At 45.2% G+C, this 21,363-nt stretch overlaps 1 protein-coding gene across 3 annotated transcripts in view; it reads left to right on the top strand.

The window, feature by feature from the left end:
• The window catches only part of KCNIP1 (potassium voltage-gated channel interacting protein 1), a 434,928-nt gene that overhangs the window by 141,871 nt on the left and 271,694 nt on the right, over nucleotides 1-21,363 (top strand). For 2 of the 3 annotated variants that reach the window (XM_075442140.1, XM_075442138.1), the window contains exon 1: nucleotides 14,904-15,180. The exons of the other annotated variant lie outside the window; for it this stretch is intronic. In XM_075442140.1, the coding sequence (XP_075298255.1) occupies nucleotides 15,120-15,180 (61 nt within the window). In that variant the 5' untranslated portion in view covers nucleotides 14,904-15,119. Of the gene's footprint in view, nucleotides 1-14,903; nucleotides 15,181-21,363 lie in introns of those variants that run through there. 3 annotated transcript variants of the gene reach the window in all.

The raw sequence follows: 21,363 nt of genomic DNA, 5'->3' as shown, positions 1-21,363 counted from the left end.
TGAAAGAACTTGAAATTTTTCAGGCACAAAAGGAACAAGAGGTCACTGAAAAATTCAGCGGGGCTTCAAGAAGAAATTTACTGACAAAAGCAGCAGCCGTTTCTCAGGGGGTTTTGATGAATTCTCAGCCTCGGTGCTCCCCTGGCAAGGTGGAGGTCAGATGCCAGAAAGACAGAAACCTGCCGCGAGGAGGGGAGGAAATGCAGGAGGAAATCACACTCACCTCGAGCAGCCAAAACGTAATGAGCCTGTGATGCTTCCCAGTGCTCCAGGAAGACAACTTCTGTGAAGTGATGCTGAATCAATTTCACATGGGCCAAGGACCAAATAATTTCAAAAAAGAAAGATATTCAGTTGTCCTCTCCTGCTTTTTCTTTCATTCTCTGTGTGCGTTCCCTCTCCCCGCCCCAATTCAATATTTAATGTGCTGTTACCATTTGTGGGCAAGTCTGATTGTGAGAGACTAGAGGCAAAGGCTGGCTTTAACCAGCCTGTCGGGTGTTTTGTCTCGCTCATCCTCCCAGCGTGATGCTCTGCAGCTCAGCCCCGTGCTCCTTCTTTCAGCTGCCTTTGGTACAAGTTGAATTCCAATCATATTGCTGCCTGAACTTGGACACGGGCTGCAGCTGAGGCAAAGTAAGCATCAAGAATGCAGATGTGAGGTAGCGTTAGACCTCGGCCGCTAGATTGAGCACAAGATAAAGAGTGGGGGTCAGATACTTGGGTGCTGATTAGTAAAGGAGGAAAGATTTGGTATTGGTGCACGTGAAATATGAAGGTATTGATTCACGAGTAGAATTTATCTAAAATTTTTTCAAGTTTGCTACTTGTAATGGTTTTTTTGCTTATGAAGTTTGCTTTCTAGAGCTGGACCCCTTCCTTTCCCAGCTTCTGAGTTGTGGTCAGCATCTTGGAGGGACAGGGAATGTAAGCTCTTAGTGGAAAACAGCTTTTCTCAGCAATACTTAGTCTCTACCCTTAATGCCCATGAATTTCTCTAACTTCATCCAATGGAGAGATTTTCTGCTCATCACCAAAGCAGTGAGCACTTTTTCAGCTTTATCTGTGACATGGTACAGCACATTTAATATACGACATCCCTTTTTAAATGTTATTAATGTTGGACTGGGTGTACCGATGGAACAATTTCTAATGCTTGTGCTGCTGCTGATCTCCCTTGCTTCTGTCTGGACCAGTCATTTTCACGTGTGAATACTTATGTTGTGCTAATCCATGCCTTAGTAATATATTTAGTATCAATTAGCATAAGCAAGGTTGTTGAATACCATAATTTAAATGCTAGGCACAGCTATTTTGACTGTGACAGGAAGGTATGAAAAAAAATTTTAACAAACACTTATAATCAAGAAACAAAGGAGGAATTGCTTTTGAATGGCGCTGTAACAACCAGAACACACGTCGCAATGTTTTAGATTTATGGTGCATCACTTCTCTAACCAGCACGAATTTGCAGCCAGAAAGGTTTGCATATTTGCCAGCTTGAAAAGAAATGAAATTATGAGGAATGCTTTTCATTACTTTTTTTTTTTTTCCTACTGCTGTAAAATGTATCATATTGTAGCTGTATAACCTCTATCAAATTGAGCTGATATGCAAAGTCGAGATGAGTGGAAAAGCCCCTTTGGACTCGGCTTCAGCTTAGCCCTGACACGAGCGCTGCTTCCACAGCAGCTCAGTGCTGAAAGAACGGTGATTGGGACCTGTACATCTTCCAGATCCTGGGCTGGTTAGGTGAGACTTTTAATTCAACTTAAAGTTGCAGACAGCTTCTTCAGGTGTTTTGGACTGAGAATCAGCTTCACGTATATAGATGGTGCAGCACTGTGGATATGTAAACACGTAAGCAGATCTGTATATTCACTGCCTAGTGCTGTGAGCATCCGTGCAAGAGCTCTGTTTACGAGGGTAAGCCTGCCCCTGTGCATATACATGTATTTTTCTATATCCAGTTTCTAGAACAATGGCTATATGCGTGGTTAGGTATATCTTAAGTATTTGGCAAAGTATAATTTAAATTTCAATTTGGGATCTGAGTCTTTATATTCATGTAAATGACAGCAAGGAGAAAAATAGCTAGGAGACTTCAGAGATTTTTTTTTTTTGTTACCCACAAATGTATATTTAAAGTGAATATTGAAGATTTATGCCAAAAAAAATACAGAATATGCTCAACTTTTGTGTAACACTTGCTCAAATTTCAGCACTTTATGAAATTGTCATTGTGACTTTCCCCAAAATTTATTCTGGTAGAACTGGACCAATCCTGGTGCAACAGGGATCCCTTTTTTCCCTTTGTTTCTTTTTTTTTTTCATTCCCGTGTCATTGGAAATAATTCCAAGTTATTACCTGACACTGTTTTGTTTAGTTTGCCTGCCCCATATTAGATGGGTGGGAAAGGTCAGTGTAACCCAGTAGGTGTTTTATTGTAAGTGGTTAGGTGAGTCTCGGATTTATGTTCCTGGAGTGCTCTGATATTCACAGCAGGAACGAAGAATGACTTTATTTGAGTATTTTTTACTGCTTGTATCTTACAGTAATGAAGCTGGTGACACCACTAAGATTAGAAGCAGTGGACCTTTATTCCCGTTTTTTTCTGTTTCTGAATTTGGAATCTTTCTTATCTTTCCATGTGGAAGGGCAGGAAAATATTAGATTTTCTTGTCTAGATGCATTAAGGAGATAAGTTAATATGTATTTCAGTTTTTTAAATGGTGCTGTAGTCTAAATGTCAGAACCAGCCTGCATGTCTTAGATTTCTGCTGGCTGGTTTATGCCAGGGCTTTTTCCACTAGATTAATGAAATCTTGACGACTAACTTCATAGCTCACAAAAGAGGATTGCTAAAGATTTATTTCTTATAAGTTTGCTATTAATGTTTTTGCTGTCATTCCTTTGGCAAGAATTAAATCTTAACCAAGGAATAAGTCTTCTGTAGAAGCCAAATGGAGGGGACCTGGAAAGAAAACAAAGGGCTGACTGGAATTTACTGATATGCGTCTGATGAGTAGTTGTTCATCAGCTTCGTGAGAAGATTGCCAATGCTGTAGTTGTCTGGCTAGTTAATGTACACTGTGTGTTACGAAGGTCTGTGTAGCTTTTCTGCCACTCTGCAGAGATGCAAAAATTCCCGCTCTGTATGTATCAGCAGCAGGGTTTTATTGAGGAGGGGATTTATGGGAGCATTAATCTCTCGCTCCTTGTCCAGCACAGGAGTAGAACACGGGCTTTCTTGCAAGAGCACCAAAGAGGTCAGACAACAGCTGGCTACTAAGGTGTTTGCTGCGGTAGGTACCTGGTTTGCCCAGGGATTAGTGCCTACTCTTAGTGCATGTGCAGTCTATCTGTGTGTGTTGAAATGAGTCTCCTGTAACCAATAACAGAGTTTTGCATAGTACTTGCACTAATCTAGTGTGGGTCAACTTCTTAGACTACTGAAAGGTGTGCTCTGGATGCTGATCGGGGGGGGGGGGAGGCAAAAATAGCAGTACAGTTTTCTGCATGTGTGGATAGCACCCGATGGACAAGACAGCAACTCAGTTTGCTTTGGGAATTTTATTCTGCAAACAGCAAGTTCTTCTTTTGTCTGTATATATCTGTTTGGGGGTGTCCATGAGGAATGGAAACGTAGGACTGACTCCTGCGTGTCTGTGAAATCGGCATGGCTTCCTGACCTGGCCTGGTGCGCTGCTCCTTTCTCCAGCTGGCTACGAGAAATTCCGCTCCAGCAGCCTGGCTTGCTCAACTCACACCTTACAAGCGATATGTTCCAAAAAGCGTTGATACTTAATTCTGAAGATAGCCTCAACTGAGCAAATGAAAAATAACATAGATACTCTGACCTGAATATCTGCATTTGAGTTTTGGGTCCATTTGCCGTAGTCAGGGTTGTTGCACACAGCAGCGTGCTGCCAGAAAGGGAAGCAGTGCCGCAGTTTGTCTCGGATCTGTCTCCACCCTACCACTGGCACATCTTGAAATGGGATATTTTTAATTAGTTAATAACTCCAGAGAGCATCTATATTGGTGTATTGGACAGAATTTGAAAGTAACTATCAGCAGTGATGTGATTTGGGGAGCATTTCAGCATCAAGATGAATGTTATTATGTAATTGTAACAATAATAATTCAGTCTACCAGCCAGCACTATAGGAGTGGCATATATCCCTTTTATTGGAAGCATTCCTCATCTACTGCGACCTTAATGTGAATTCTCTCACATAAATGGAGTTAAGATGGAGTTATAGATGGAAACACTCACTGGTACTGTGAGAGAAACACATTACAGGGACACTCCAGTTATTCCCCAAAACAGGTGATTCTCTGCAAAATGCAGAGACCTTCAAATTTGTCAGGTTTTTTGAGTGTCTTAACAGTGTATTTTTGACATCACACCTTTGTAGTTCTACATAGTTCTGCTGTGTATTAATGCAACTGAATCTAGATGAAAATTAGGTGCCTAACAAAGAGAATTTCCAAACTCTTTTTCCAGAAAGACTGCTGTTTTTCTTTGGTCAGCAGAAGGTAGGGTTTGGCTCCCATTAGGATTTCAGGGTTTCATCAATCCTGAAAACATTTATTGAAAATGTCAGTGATTTTAACTTGTATATGTAAGTATGGAGTATGATCTTTCTGGTGCAATTTAGTCTTAGTTTTAATTTGGTGAATGACTTCAGCATATTTACTGCTGGCAGTAATCACTGCACATGTCGTCGACCTTGAGGTTTCCATAGGGATGCTGTGATTCCCCATGATTGCTTGCATGGATACTGGTAAACCCTGCCCTGCTCACTTCTGACGTTTGTTCCTAAGCTTGCTTTTGTCCGGGATTGCTGCAGCTATAGCAGGGTATTGGACATAACCTGGTTTTAGTTGGGTATTCAGGGCAGGTGCCACACCTTAATTTCAAAGCCTGCTGAGTCCAGTCCACAGCGAAGAGTCTGCTCCATCTTGCACGAAAGCGATGTAGTTCAATACACATTAACAACGAATCAGAATACTCCCAGGCAATGTGCTCGAGTGATGCTAATGTACTGCGGGGCACCTCTGTGTCAAAACCCACCTCTTAATTTACTGCAGGCAGGTTGTGCAGATGGAGTGTCAGATGTGCATTTGCAGGATGGAAAACTCAGAGAGAATGTTTGGTGTGCAGGGTATTCTGTGTTTGGGACCCAAGCTAATCTCCATTCTAATGTATTGTTTTATGCAGCTTCAAACAGCAAACATTTTAGTGGAATAATCCTGTTGGGTTTCCTCCAGCAGGAAAACTGACAACATAGAACATAAACATAAAATTACGAATGGTCATTGAGAAAGTCGTGTTTATTTTGAAAGTTATTAAGTGATGCAAAGAATGTTATGTGTCATTTCAGTTAAAACATGATGCCGTTAATGATTAGAAAACTAAAAATTCTGACTTTTCAGGAGCACCTTCTAGCAGGACCTGACCAGGGGAGCATCTCTGCCTGGATGCGTTCCTAGCACACTCTGAATAAAACAGTACCAATATGCAAATAGAATATCGTCTTATTTAGCATATTTTTCGCCTGATGTGATTTAACTTGACACAAGCTGAACACCAACGGGTGTCTAATGGCTGCTCTTGTTCTCTTTTACAAGACGCTATGGTGAGAAGTGAAATGTGAAACAAAAATAGCTAGTTAACTATCCACGGTTAGTTACCCGGCGGTATGTGCATCTGTTCAATGACCTGAATTCTATGTGGTTAGTTTGGCACATGTCTTTGAAGTGCATTAAAGCTAAAGGAAAGGAGAGATCCAGGATGATCTGAGTGTCTTCTCTACACTCTTCTGTTCCCTAAAGCAAACTCACTGACTGTAGAATCGTTTGGAGTCGATTTATCAGTCATTCATGGGAATACTGAATAATTAAAAATTGCTTTTTCTTTCTCAGTGACGCCTCTTTGACCGTTATCACAAGACAGAAATGAAACTGGCTGTTAACACGGATTGACATTTATTGTTCACATTCTTTATATAGTTTTGACATATCTGCTTTAATGCCTCTGGGAACCAACCACCACTGAATTCCTGTCTGTTGCCGAGTTTGTAAGTTCAAACAGCACCGAGCTGATGCTGGGTGTGTGAGCGAGGGAGCAAGCACATGCCATGCTCCGGCACTGCCTGTCCCAGCTGTGCGGAGAGATGTCCCTGTCATCACGCGTGTGGCCAGGGCACGTTTCCCTGGGATCTCTTTCTGTGTTTGGTTGCAATGTGTATCCCTCTGAGCCTCTTTATTTGGCTGTACGCTTCCTCTGTAAAGTTCATAGAGACCGTGGATGTGATAGAAATGCTCCTGTATTAAGACAAGAAGGTGGTTTACTGAGCTTTGGGTTTGTGCGCGTCCCTGGTACTTGGTGTTGGCTGCTTGATGTTCCCTGCAGTGAGTTTAGCAGACAAGTGCCTATTCTGTGAATATTGCCATCTCTGCTGTCAGTGCCATCGCAGGGACCGGGACTAGATGCCTACCTGGCAGCCAGTTTATCGTACTCCCTTTACACAGGCCAGTCACTACTGGGCTTTGTGGGATACAGTGTGATGCAGCATCTCTGCCCTGACCTCTCTTCCTGCAAAGAGAAAAGGTTTTGGGAATCATCTGTTACCACCAGCTGCCAAAACTCCCTTAAGAAGCCCTCCTCTCATTCCGTATGAGAGATGCCTTAACACATTACAATCACATCCATGTACTACTTTTCAAATGACGGTAACTCCTTTTGGTGAGGGTGGTGTCTCCGCCTTCTCTTTGGCCTGATGGTGCTAAATAATATTCCTCAGGGTTTTCTGCTTCAAACCATCTTAAAGTGTCTCAAGTCTGGATTTTATAATTTTGGAAGGCAAGACTTCACTTGGCACAACGTTCAAGTAGATTTCATGGGGTAATAGATGGTTTTCATTACTGAAATGTGAGCATTTCATCCTCAGGCACTACTGTAATGGCATCCTGAGAACAAAAGGTTGCCGTCCTTGATTCCTCCACGCGCAGCCACCTCCCAGGCATCCTTGGCTGTGCCAGATGCCCCTCCTCTGAGCACTCTGGCTCTGCAGCCTGGTTTCAGGACTGACCCTCATCCTTCTTCGCCTCCCAGATGGATGCTGTTATGAAATTCTTCCAGTTTTTCTGTTTCCCTATAGCTAAATGCCACATTTTACTGACAGTTTCCTTGCCGAAGTCTCATGTTTTGGGAAGCAGCACAGCCATTTGCTATTCCTGCTTGCTGGCCTCTGCTCAGCACCATCCCTTCACCAGATGGGTTCACATCACTGTTGTTCACCACCTCCCTTTTTATTTTGGCACATCAATGCCATCAGTCTTTTCTCACCATCTCCTGGCTCTCTTGCCTCCTGCCTAGCTGAAGTTTCTTGTCGTCACCTTTACCAGATTCAGCACAGTGCCCTGCTGCCCGTCTGCTGGCATTCGCAACCTCTCACTGGCAGCGTGTGCCAGGACCAGTCTGCTTGGTGCTCCCACAGCATCCCTCCTCTTCTGCCACCAGGCATTTTTCCACATCACTCTTCGGACAAGTGCTTTGCTCAGGTTTTACCCGTCTGCTGTTCTTTCAAGTTTTAATCTGGAAACAGTCTCCCCCTGTTTACAGAAGAAACAGTCCAACCAAAGATATTAACCAGTATCTACCTCATGTTTTGCTGAAGTTGTCACTAGAAATGTGAAGTATTCCTTTCCTGAGCTCTCAGTTATCCATTTTTTGAGTGTGACATCCCTAGGGCAAATATTAGGTCTGTTCTGTGGTGTTCTGCCCAGTTTTATTACTATGACAAAGAAGAACTAGCAGACAATAATGTAGTTTTATTTTCAGCTCTCACTGTGCTGCCTCATATAGGCTGAACAATACCTTGTTCTTTTTTCTTTTTATTTCTTTTAAGTACACAAACGTGTATGTCCGTGCATACCTATGTGCAGCTGCAGCGGTGATCTGTTTTGGTATTTGCAATAAGAAAGGCCAGAGCAGGGACATCTGATCTCAATTTCAGGAGAATGATGCTTGACTGCTTGCTCTGAACAGATGGATGCAAACAGCCAGCTCCATTCTCCGCTCTCCTTCTTGGGATGTTAAAGAGGAGGAGCACGCCTTATTGCTCAGACCTCAGTGCCTGGCGTTTTGTTCCCCGTTTGGTGCATTAAGCGACCATTACATTTATTTTGTTTTGTTTTGCGTAGCTGTGTGTGCTATAGACTGGAAAGCAAGTGGCTTTCCAACGCTTTAATATTGTCACTGCCTTATTTACATGAAAATCTAGATGATCCTAAAGCTTTAAGCCTCATCTATTCCATCTGATTTCTCAGCATTATTATTCACTGGCTTTCATGTCGTGAAAAATATATTTCCATCAAAACCAAAGGGAGGACCTCTAGCTTTTAAGATCTGGTGAAGCTAGCTAGCATGACAATATGATTTGGGCCTGTAAAGGTGCAGTAATTAATTTTTTAATAGCTCCTGTTCTGCTACCTTGTCCTTACAGAGAGCAAAAGATGTCTTTGAAAACATCCCCATTTATTATAATGGCTCATGAGTGGAGAAAAGGAGGAAGAAATTAGGCTATTGTGTGTCGTTGCTGTTTTGAAAGAAACATTTCAAAAAAGAGGTGGTGGAAAAAAAATACATATGTGGGGAATTCTGAGTTTGTGAAAATGTAGAGTAGGAAGATCTGATACATCCCTACATTGATGACAAGTATGTGATGGCCCACAAAGATCCTCAAACACTTTTGACAGGTACAGAACAGCAAAAACTTCCTAATCTTAGTCTCTCTGTGATCAAGCTGGTTTCCAGTGCAGGGCAGATTGTCCAACGTTGCTTCGATTTATCCCTGTAGGTCTTCGCAGTGTCTCTGCGTGCGTGTGTTCAGTAGGTGGACTTTTCTTAGCTGTCTGCTCTCCTGCTTTGAACTGGGACAATTTCAGAAAGTCAGCAATATAGATTTGTAGTAAACAAACACACCTTAAATGTATCGGTTAGTGTAACTGAAACCTTAGCAGGCTAATCAAAGAATTATTTTTAATAATAGCAGAGAAATAAAGAAAGGAAAACGATGACTGCTCTGGTAAAGAGAAATGGTGCATTCGCCTTTCTCTTGCTCCTTGGAGTGCTGGAGGTTCAGTCTTGGGGGGGGGGGAAGGTCTGCACTATGGAGGCTTGTCAGCATCCCAAGCTCTATGCACATGGCCGTGATGGTGATTTCTTCGTCTTCTCTTCAGGGTCCAGCTGGAGCTATTTTTATTCATTTCCTACCGTGCTCTTGCACTTTGGTCTTTCTTAAGTAGGTCTGTGACTGTGTGGAGTGCTGCTGCCTGGAGCCTCAGCACGGAGATGACCTGAAGGATGAGTCCTTCAGCGGTGCTGGGGACCCTCTGGAGTGCTCCAGCATAGTGGGCTAGGTGTGCTCTCTCTAACTCCTCACCCAAGCAAGCAGTGACTCCGGCAATCGGGCAGGTTGCAGCCCATAAAAGCTCCTGCCAGGTCTTCTGCACAGGCTTGGGCTTAGGGTCAGGCAAAGCGCTTGGCAGAGGGTGTTCTGGCACAGACAGCTGAGGACAGCAACTGGTTAAAAATTTGCTAAGCAACAGAAACTCTTATTTCATTCTCTTAGAAAAGGAATATTTTCCTTCTTGCTTTTGTCGTCCCCCCTCTCAGATAGCCAAGTCTCAGTGTCTCATGAACTCCTTTAAAAATCAGAGAGGTGGAAGAGAGGGAAAGAGCCTGTGGGCAGCTCTCCTGCTGCATGGGCAGCTTCTGCAAGGGGGCTGCCATATCAGTGCCTGTGCCATCAGTGCAAAACTCCTGTCTCCTGCTACCCCCAGCTGCCGTCCATCGTAGAGGAATCCATGCTGAGAGTATCACAGGAGCAACCACATTTGTGCTGCTGGGGGGACCCAGCTTGATGCCATGGCTGGAGGTGGTTTTGTGCCAGAGCACCAAGTGGTAACTGGGGTGGTGGGTTCCAATTTTGAACATCTAACCAACCTACAAGTGAGAGGACACAGCTGCAAGCAGGAGCCCTGGCATTTCCATGTCGGTGCTCATGTGGCATCATCCCAGCTCCCAGTCTGCTACTTGTACGCTCTCAGTTGCTTGTCAGAAGGCCTCAGTTTACATTTGGCGTCAAGAAAACCAGTAGCTGCTCAAGTGACCAGAAAGTCCCCTTTGCTTGAAAGTCAAGCACTCCTTGTTGGATAAATGTAAAATGCTTCCCTGAAACAAGTGTTAGTTAATGGAAAAGGAAAAATGAAATTCCCTTAATCTTAAGCACATAGAAAGAAACTCTGGCCAATGCTGCCTAGGTCTCATTCCTAAAATACCCAGAAAGGAACAGGAATCAGTCAATTCCAGCTCTGTTTAGCCTTTTTAAAGCAGAACCTACCTGGAACCACTTGAAGCTGATAGAAACAGAGCGAATGAAAAGGGCTTCATATAAACAGGCCGTTTCCAGGTTTCATTTGTGTTCCTACTATGCAAATGCTCATTGCTGTTTTTTGGGAGACAAAAATCATACATCAGAATGAATTTCACCAATGCCCTAAGCTTTAAAATCGGAGTATGTTTGAGGTGTTCCCTTCCTAGCCCTACAGATCGACCTTACCAGCTTTGCCTGGTAGGAGAAGATAGCTGATCAGCCAGAGATTATGTCCCTAGATACTGTACTTAGAGAGGGTGTTTTCTCCTGGCAACAGTCCACATTTCTGCACGATGAAAAAATCAACCTCCCCCTCTACTTTCCTGTATATACCCACAAAAATACCAGAAACGCGTAGTTCAGGATAGATATAATGCAAGTGTGGTCTGGCTCCATTTCATACCAGTTGTTGTCTTTAGCGGGAAGAGGACCTGATCCTGCGTCAGGGAGCAGAGCTGTACCAGTTCTTGTGACCTTGCTCTGAGGAGATTTCCGTCCCGTACCAATATCAGCTAGCTGATGCTATGGCTCCCTAATTGGAGATGCTGTATTTGCATTCATTAAAAATAATGAACTACTTATTCTGGCCAAACCTTCTGGCTACATCCAACAGTTAAGCACCTACATCACTTCCAGTGTCTGTGTATTTTGCTCTGATGTTTCAAAGACTCGCAGATGCTTCTTAAAAGCAATAGCATAGAGGTAAGAGGTGGAAAGAAATCAGGAAGAGGGTCAGTGAATAGCATTAGGTCGTGGTTTTGTTAGTAGGCAGAATTTATTACGATATGGTATACAGTAGTGGTAAAAGGATGGAATGGGGTTTAATCACTGATAGTGACCCGTGGGGACACATCTGCCCTGCTGATGTAGCTCAGGAGATCAGCACCCAGCATCGAGTGCTTGGCTGAGTAGGTACGCAGGCTTCTGCTGGGGCAGAGGTGTACCCCGATGGGTGCTTTTTGTGTGTTCCTGTCTCCATGCGTGCCTAGCACAGGCCTGCCCATCGCCTGCGGGAAGCATTCGGACCTGTTCCCACAGGGGCTGTCTCCTCCTGAGCAGTGACTGCTGGGGTTGTCACCCTAGTCACCTGCTGGGTGAACACCTTGTGGGGGAGTGGATGGGTCTAGGCATGGCGCAGGCACCGGGAAGCGGGACCTGCCTTCAGCTGTGCAAACAAGTGCTTGAGAACTGTGTGTAAAACTGTGAGAGCCCCGCGACGTGCAGCTGGGGTTGCTCACGGCGCTGGGAAGCGTGCAGTGGCTGGGCTCTGGGCCACTGTGGATTGGTACTGGGAGCTGCAGTCAGGTTGGGCACAGTACAGAATCTCCTTTCCCCGAGGTACTTCCAATTGTCTGATAGCAGCTCTTAGCCAGGATGCTGGCTTGGTACCCACACAGCTAGAACTGTGCCTTTCACCATCACGGTCAGAGCTCAGTCTTCATCTTGCCTGTGAAGGAAATATTCTGAGAAATATCCAGCTCCTTGGATAGAGGGTGGCCATCAGCACTTCTTACGTCTCGAGTACTATCTTTGGATGATAAATGTGGATGGTCATCTTTGGAGAAAGCAAATGCCTGCCTGCTGTGGCGAATACCCTAATTCATTAGTGTTTATGATGCTTCTGTTCCTCTGAGGCCTTGATTTTTGGCTGTGAGCTAAAGAGGCTGCTTTTGAACTGGTGATCTGGGATTCTGTTCTTGTCTGCCCAGGCCACTGACATGGTCCCTCTTCTCATCCTCGTTCTTGTATATTTGAGTCATACAAACAAAAATACATGTAACCATTTATCCCCATGATTTCATAGGGATCTGTCAATACTGGTTTCTAGCCAAGACAAATCTTTCTTTCTTTCAAGTCTCAAAGAAAACCGAATATTCACATTTGACCTCCGCCTTCACACACCATGCTGTTTCAAGTAAACAACAGCACAACATCAGTAGTGCAATTTTATCTTCCTAAATTACTTTTTTCTAGGTATCTCACCATATGGGCAGCCTAATCTGTTACTCCCAGGCCAAGCTCTTTCTGCGTGGCTGGGATCCAGCTGATGTCAGGAGGAATCCTGAAGCCAGCTACTTTCTAGGTCATTTTTGCTGTGGTGTCTCTTCATAATGCATGTAGTTCTTTGTAACCATTCGCTTTGGACCTCTTGGGTGGACAACAATGTTTTTCCCAATGCATGAGTCAACCAACACGTAGTTTGCAAGTGGATGATGTGATAGAAGACTACTTCTACCGACAACTTTCCCTAGACAGAGGAGGTTTCCATTTGTCTTTGATATCCTGGAGACATCATGCCTGGGAGCAGATGATGGAGCACAGCATGCCAGCAGAAGCTGCCACTTTTGGTGATAGGCTGCTTTTACTTATCTTGATGCCAATAGATGTGTCCAGAGATGCCACTGAGACCTCCTGCCACGGGGTCAGCAGGACCACCTCGGCCCTCACCCACCAGCGAAGGCTTGATCCAGGGGTGATCACTCTGTGGTAGGAGGGCAGCTCGTGCCCTGGGGCCTGCAGGGGTCTGTCATGGCACCCATGTTCAGCAAGAGCAGCGATGTATCGCCAAAGTGGCAAAGGGGATGCAAACCTGGCCTACCGAACAGGAGCCCCACCATCTCTCTTTGCTCCCTGTTCGCATGAGAAATTGCATATTCTGGAATGTCTTCATCTGCTGGTTTCTCATCTTGGCAACCACGGCGTGAAGCAGCCGCTGCTACTTGAGGGGCATCTGCTGTGGCCTCTGGTCACCCTGCAGCCTTTGTTGTGGGCACAAATACCAAAAGCAGTGATTTTCCACACGTGCGCTCTAGCCTAATATTTTAATGTGTAAACACAAATTAAATATTTATAAAACAAATATAAATATTTAAGTATAAAAGAGCTTAAGAGTCTCATACAGCTCTTCAGTGCCTTGTAGGGATCCCCTTAGTTTGAGAGAACTCCCTTCTGGATCCGGGCAGCCGGAGAAGCCTGTGAGCCCAGGGGCTGTGGGAGCACAGCCGTGGCCAGCCTCGGGGAGGAATTTGGGGGGGCCAGGCAGTGTTGGCCAAGCCAGGACAGGGTCCCCCCACGATGACCCCGGCAGGGCTGTGTGCCCCAAGCCTCAGGCGCTTTGCACCTTCCTGCAAACTGGTATGTTGCAGTTCAGGACTTTGGTATCTAAGCCAGACCTGACCTCAGACGTTCCTCAGAGAAAGTTCAAGTGATTTGAGTTGTAGAACAAGAAAAAAAAAACAAAACCCACCCATATTATTTTATGTAATGCCTTTTGCAACTAGCAACTGACTGAAAGCTCTTGGCTGGTGTACACTAGGGATGCAAATACACCTGTGCATGCGAAGAACAGCATTGCTGGCAGCGTGTGAGCAGGAGGTAACGCGGGCCCTTACCTCCAGGGACACCGATGCCGTGCAGCTTCTGATCCTGGGGGCCCTGGGATCTGCGTCTGGTGAAGTCTGTACTCCAAAGTGAGAGGAAAGCTGGGGAAACCTGTTGAGACAAGGTGCTGTGGTCTTTGGTGTAGGAATGAATTTCTTCAGACAAATAGAGTATTTGCACAGATGCTGCTTTAATCTCAGTCACTGTGTGCAAATAGCAAATTAATTCTGGTTCTGATGGCTGCCTCGGTGTATTTAACTCTTTCTGTACCTGAGCACTCGCTATCCTACCTTTTGAGAAAACTTCACAAGCTGTGTAGATGTTTTTTTGAAATATAAAGGAACTGAACAAAATTCTGGGAATTGTCCTACCTCCTCTGAGCCACCTGACATTTGCAGAATTTTGTTTGGAGAGTTTGCTGTATTAATATCCTTAAAAAGGATGTGTCCATACATACTTTGCAGAAGAAGAAGTTATTAACAACTGTCTTGCACGTGCTCCTGGTGCATGAGAAAGGATGCGCAGGAAAAGGATTCTAGTGAAATTTTCCATTTTCCCCCACTGCACTTACGCATTTTCCCCTGACTTCTCTGCTCAAGAAGCCTGTTAGAGATTGCTGCTTCCTACCTTTCTGTCAGACTCTTAATTAGTAGGAGCACGCAGTCCGCGCAGCTGGGGCTTTGGTGCCTCGCTCACTATCGTTTCCCACTCAGAAGATTTCCATTCATTCCGAATTGGTACCCGTCCAAAGCCCTGGCCTCCCCAGGAGACCCTCAGCGTGCCTACAGGACTCCAGTTTAGTATTCACTGGGAGAGATGCCCTGATGCTCCCTCGCCAGACCTACAGGCTGCTGGTTGGAGCCAGAAGGGAACGGGAGGAAGAATTAGCCTGTGTGTTTATGTGGCTGTGCTCCAGTAAATATTTTGATGCATCTGCTGCCAGCTCTGGTCTGAGGGAATCTACCTAGCATTTAAATTTTGATGGGGAGCTGTTTTGAATAATAACAGTGCAGCCGGCTGTGAGTCAGTGCATGTGTGTTGACTTAAAAAAAAAAAAAAAAAAGCCTCAAAGCTTAACGCTTGCTGAACGCTGAGCTGCAGTGCTTCGCTTTTTCCCTCCTCCTTTCTTCTTTTCTTTCTTCTCTTGACTTCCTCCGTTTTGTTTTTTTTCTTGGGGGCATTTCACAGAGATTTTCTTCGCTGGTGGGGGGGGGCCGGGGTGAGAAGAATAGAAAAAAACCCCCCATCCAAAATAAATCCTCCCCAAAAACTCACAAGTAGCTTTTGCAATGGGTGCTGTAATGGGTACGTTCTCTTCTCTACAAACGAAACAAAGAAGACCATCAAAAGGTAAGACCTCTTCTTCTGCTTTTCCTGTCCCTTCTGTGTATTTGCTAGGGGAGAAATTTATTTTAGGAGGGGAAGAGAAAATGAACATGTGCTACTTGCAAGTAACCCAGCAATGTTTACGTGAGGTGTAATTTGCAGAGGAGAGTGGGATGTGAGGTGGTGTAGGAAAGGTGTGGGCACGAGGAAATTGCTGTGGAGGGGCTTGGGGGGTGAAAAGCATCTGAAATCTTCTAATCCTTCGTACAGGCGTGTACGAGGAGGAGAAACTCGGTGGCTCCATATGCAGAGCACTTGCAGAAGAGACCTGTTTATTCCCAAATCCCATGCTTTGTAAACCCTTCGAGGAGGGAATGAAATGTAGATACACAGCAAATTCTTCCCAATCCCTTGTGGTTTCTTTCTCAGAAAGTATTGTTAGAGGCAACGTTGCACATTCTGTAATCCAGCAGCAAGTGTACAGTACTAATGATGTGTGTTTTATAAAGATTATCAAGAGGGGGGGAAAAACAGGATATTTTCATAAAGCAGGAAAGGAGAAGCAGCTCATGAAAAATGAGAAAGCAAGCAGCAATCTCAGGGATTTTAATCCTTAAATCCATAAATATTGGCTGTGAAATGCTGATTTTTCAGGAGGTCTGGTGTATGTAGCGTTTGCTTGAGCTTTCCTCAGTTTCCTTCAGGGTTAATTTAAAAATTTCAGAGTGCTGCTGAGCAGAAAGTTAAAAGCACTGTTAGGGGCACGTCCACACCATACAGAATGAGTATTGTTTAGAAAATAAAAAGAAAGACTGTGTAACTTCGGCAAGTCTTTCTGCTATTTGGAAATATTCCCTGCCAAAACCTCTGCATCTGACAGTCTCTCAGTATTTCTGGGGTAGGTCTCTATTTCCACTGGATCTGTTGCTCAGTTCACATATACACTTTGGAATTGCAAGCTAGTATGGATTTTCTAGAACTTTAAATCAAAATTTGTCTTAGGAACTATCAAACATCAAGTAATTACTCTAAAGAGAAATGGGCAGAGGCTGTGCAGGGGATTTGATTGTGGCAAGTTTGTGACCAAGTGTAAAATTCTGTGTTCCTGGCACAAGACAGGTAATCTAGGGTGAAATTTTACATTAGAGTGTGTGTACATTATTTACGGTTCACCTCCCTGTGTTACTGTAATGCGACCGTAATTGTGCAATGGTTTGGGATATGGATGATATTATTTCTAATGCAAGCCTGAGTGTGTAATTGTCTAAGCCTTGAGTCACACCTGAAGCTGCGAGAGTCGTGTTTAGGCACTGGGAAGTACATGAGAGGTGAACACTAAGCGCTGGGCACAGTGGCTGCTGTGACACCGTGGGGTATCTTACCCACCTACCAGAAAGCTGGGAGCTGGAGCTGGGTTCCACTAAGCGTAGATAATTTTTGGCTGAATGTATCTGTTCTGTGGTACTTCGTTGTCTTGCGATTGGCTCAACTCTCTAGCGGATGGAAGAAGTTGCTTTTTGTTGGAGTTCGTGAGCGGTGAAAGTCCTGCACCTGGCCCCACATTTGAACATTTACAGTGGGACTCGATCTTGCTGATGCCTGCTGGCAGCGGTCGTTCAGCGCATTTAGCAAAACTTGTGTTCCGAGAGTTATCTCCTCTTGGCTCTGGTTATCCATGTGGTGTTGATGGTTAGTAGGGCACCCAGTTGCAGAGACCAAGTTGGAAGAAATACCTTTGATTTTCTTAGCTATTTTCAAAGCCAGCATAGAATTTCACACCGTTTAGTCACTATTTACCTGGCAGGAAAGAGCATTACAGAACAATACTGCTGGGTTTGGCTGACTTCAGCCAGTTGCAGCTGTTCCTTTAGACTGGTGCCCGGAGGACCCCCTGGGTCTCTGAACAGGGGTGGTAGCGGCATGTTGGTCCTGTGTGCCTGCGGGCTGCTTGGCGTCTTATACACTGTGAGCACTACACCTTGTCAGCAATGAGACACTAGTATATGCTGGGCTTGAATACAATCTGAAATTGTTCTTTGTCTGTGAGCTAACTAGAAGTTAATCACTGCTAAATGATGGATTCCTTAGTGTCGCCCACCTGTTCCCTCAGCATCTCCTCCAGACCCTGACCATCCTGGTGGCTTCTGCTGGACCACGCTCTAATGTATCTACATCTGTCTTGTACTGGGGAGCCCGAAACTGGCCGCAGGACTCTGGATGAGCTCACACGAGTGCTGAGCAGAGGGGAAGGATCGCTCGTCCCAGTGCGTGGCTGTTGACGCAGCCCGCTGTGGGGGCTGCCTTCTCTGCCACAGGGCACCTTGTTCATGATGCTCAGGAGTAACTGCTCCATTTGATAGCCCTGCATCTAGCTTTTATTAAGTAAAGGGTTTATTATCTATTTTATTATTAGATTATAATCTACTGTTATCTTATTATTTATTATACTTATCTGTGTGTTTATTTGAATATTTCAGGATTTATGTAGGAGTGAAATGCTGCTGCTAAAACAAGGGCTTGAAAAAATAGTTATAACAGGGCTAGATCCACACCTCTGCAAATACACTGTTATCTTGGCAAATGTCCTCTTCCAGGTAGTTTGAAGAAAATGTGTATAGCCTTTTCTAGCTAAACAGCTCACACGCCTATCCAAGGCTGCTTTGCTGTTGTAAACGAAAAGCAAAACCATGCATGTATACTGTTATAAGAACAGATAAAATCAACAGGTCGTGTCTAAAGTGCGGGGTTTCCAGAGATCGGTTACTAGGAGTAAGCACGTGGTGGGTCCTGGCAGAGTAGGTTCAAGCGGCCTGTGCTGAACCCTTCCAGCTTTGGTGCAGGACACGGCTCCACTTGTGCTGCTTGCCCTCGTACCCTGCTCGTGGCTGGGTCCGGGGTGCAAGCAGCTGGACCAGTGGCTGCTGTGGTTATTCCAGCTGTGAGCAGCAAAGCTGGAATATATAGTGTAGCACTGTTCACAGGTACATGGCTTAATTCCATGTTTTAATGAAAATGGGGAACCTGAATCACTAAAGCCAGGAGTAGCACAGAAATTGCCCCAAAGCTGAGATCAGTGGTCCATCAGGTGCAAGACCTTGTCTCTGGGAGTGGACAGTGTTGTGGGTTTGTAGAGGAAGAGATCATTTGTTTGGCTTGAATGAGAAAACTTAATCCAATATAATTGGGCATTTTGTCTAAGCAGGCTGTGAGCCAGGCATCGTGTCCTGCAGGATAAAGATTTCTATTTCTCCGATTTTCAATCCTATCAGTAAAGCTGCAGAAGCTTTCCCTGTTCACTGGAGTGTCTCTGGATTGCCGATGAGGTTTGTGCCGTTTGCTTCTGTAGTGGCTCGGGGCAGTTCCACAGATTATTTGTACATTTCATTAGAAATTGTTTTCTCTGATCTCCCTAATTGATGGTGTTTTGACTTCATTCGCTTTTGGGATTCTTCTTGCCTGCTTTTTCCAGCATCTTGAGTGGGCCTAGTAGAAGATAATGCCTCTTTCTACCACGTTTGCTTCACTTGTATCTCAGAGCAGCGAAGCTGCACAGCGTTCCTGCGGTCCTGGTGGAGCCTGCTGAGGTGGTGGGGGTCAGGCTGGCCACGAGCCAGCATTGTGTCCCCTGCAGCAGAGGTGACCAGCAGCCTCCCGGGCTGAGCATCCGCACCGGGGTGAGGGAGGTGATGCTTCTCCTCTGCCCAGTGCCGGTGAGGCATCCGCAGTGCTGCGTCCAGTGCTGCGCTCCCCCACACAGGAGAGATGGGGATTTACTGGACTGGACGGAGTCCACTGAGGGACCGCAAGGAATGTTAAGCGATTGGATCCTCTGGTGTATGGGAGAGGCTGAGAGGGCTGGGACTGTCCAGTCTGCAGCAGAGAAGGCTCAGGGGCATCTTATCACTGTGTAAATACCTGGTGGGGGGGAGTAGAGGTGATGGAGCCAGCCTCTGCTCAGTGGTGCCCAGTGACAGGATGAGGGGTAATGGGCACAAATTGAAATACAAAATACAAAAAAAATACAAAAATCCGCTTAAACATGAGAAAAAAATTTTACTGTGAGGGTGACTGAAGGCTGAAACAGGCTGCCCAGAGGAACTGCGGAGTCTCCGTCCTTGGAGATATTGGAAACCCAGCTGGGTGCAGTCCTGAGCAACCTGCTGTAGTTAACCCTGCCTTGAGGAGGGGATTGGATGAGACGATCTCTGGAGGTGCCTTCCAGCCTCCTCCCCTCTCTGGCTCTGAGATCACTGTCACTTTAAAAACCCTGAAGATACAAGGCTTTGGGATACTGGGAACAGGAAGAACATTGAGAGCTCAGTACGGACCAAACGCCAACGAAGCTGAGAGGAGTGCTTGGTCCTCTCTTAGTATGTTAGCAGTTAGCACTTATATACAAGATTAAGATGGACTTGAGAATTTCAAGTTGCTTGTATATCCTCCAGCAAACATAAGCAATAAAACGATAAATGAGTTAGGGAAAAAGAAAACTCAAAACCACCACAACAGTAAAAGGCAGAGGACTAGCACAGCAGATAATGCACACACAAATGCGTCTCTGGTTTCAAGTAGCTGCAGAAATGGAGTTTTTTCATGTGTTTTTACAGTCTGCAGCCAATCACAACTAAATTTGTGGCTAGAATCAGCCATTTCCATGTTTGTCATGGAAACGTTTGGATTAGCAGATTGCTGAAGCAGGGGGAATTTCTTGGTGTGACTGCTTTCTGTACCTCTGTGGTAGTGTGTGGTGGGGCTGGTTTCACCACCACTTGTGGGCAAATGCAATTACAGTAGAACAGGAAAATCAAGGAATAAGGGATTAACTACTTCTGTTCTTTCTTTTCTCTACCCTCCCCCAGCAAAAGTGAAACATAACTCAAATAATTCTAAATACCTGGATCTTGTTGGCCTTAAAGCTATAGGCGCCAGGTCTTACCCTGACTGCACCAGCAGAAAGCAGCACTGCTTTCACTTGGGAATCTGAGTCTGTTGAACGTGAGTGACCATATTTGCACCCCAGACCACCTAAACTCTGAAAGAGAACCTGGTGCAGTTGTTTAACTTTGCAGGAGCTAACAGCAGGAATTCACTTTGCTTAAAATGTCAGTTGTGCCATTTTTATAGTGTCCAATTTCTAGACTTTGTCTTGAAGGAAAGTCTGCTTTGAGATGTCCTATTGTCCAAAAGCATCCAATTTTGCATCTGACTAGCTATATTTTCAAGTGGTTTACTTACCTGGAAACCACTCAACATTGCTTGACTTGTCAGTCTTCATAGGAGTATCTGAGTGACCTGAGCTCCGAAGATTGCTGGCCATGGCTGTGGCCTTTGTTCCCTGCGCTACAGCGATCTGCTGCTCTGCTCATAACGGGAGCAAGTGGTTCACGAGTGTTTCGAGGCATCAGACCTGTTCAGCCCTGGACCTACAGCAGCAGAATGGAGATTACAGCAGCAGAATGGAGCTGACAGGTTTGAGCGGGGCTCTTTGCCCAGAGTGTATGGCTACAAAAATAACTTTTCGTAATCTGTTTAGGGCTCTGTTCTCAATAGGCCTTTGAAATTCACCCTGGAGGAGCAACAGACTTGCCCTTATCCCGCAAAAATCTGTTCAGGTTTGGCAGAAAGAAAAACTTTGAAAGTTGCCCTTCTCTTGCTTCTGCTCATCAAAGGAACTTGACAAACTGGCACTGGTGTGCGTGAATGTGCGTGTCCCAAAGACTTGGAATGTATGTCCCCGTGTCCTGGGTATTTCATTAGTAGAGAGATCTCAGTTCCCCACCTGTTTTCCTTCTGGGCCAAGGAGAGGGTCCTTTCCCCTTGGTCGGAGAGTTGAGTCTGCAGGTTCTTGAGGGAACAGAAGAAATGGACAATTTGATTTCTCCTGGCTGTGCCCAAGAGCCAGTACACGGTGCTGACATCTCATTTTCTCTCCCTAGTCTTTTCTGATCGTCTTCTGATACAGTCTGGCAGGTCAGGTACGTGGCCGGCTGCCTGCACCGAAAACCGGGGCTTTGACAGGCAGCTGTTTCTAGGGAATCGTCTCTGTGATGGGTGTACAGAACAGCACTCGGCAAGAAAACTGTTTGATGTAAGCACTCAATCAGAAGCAATTTGGAAAAATGGTGATGACCAATAGCAGTTTGTCAGAATATGCCACTCTGCCTGAAACCCTTTGGTCTCTGTGAAGCACAGAGGTGTGTGGCAGGC

The sequence above is a fragment of the Opisthocomus hoazin genome, chromosome 23 (genome assembly GCF_030867145.1).
Source record: "Opisthocomus hoazin isolate bOpiHoa1 chromosome 23, bOpiHoa1.hap1, whole genome shotgun sequence".
Taxonomy (NCBI): Eukaryota; Metazoa; Chordata; class Aves; order Opisthocomiformes; family Opisthocomidae; genus Opisthocomus; species Opisthocomus hoazin.
Note: the sequence above shows the minus strand (reverse complement) of the source record. Positions and strands in the feature narration are given on the sequence as shown.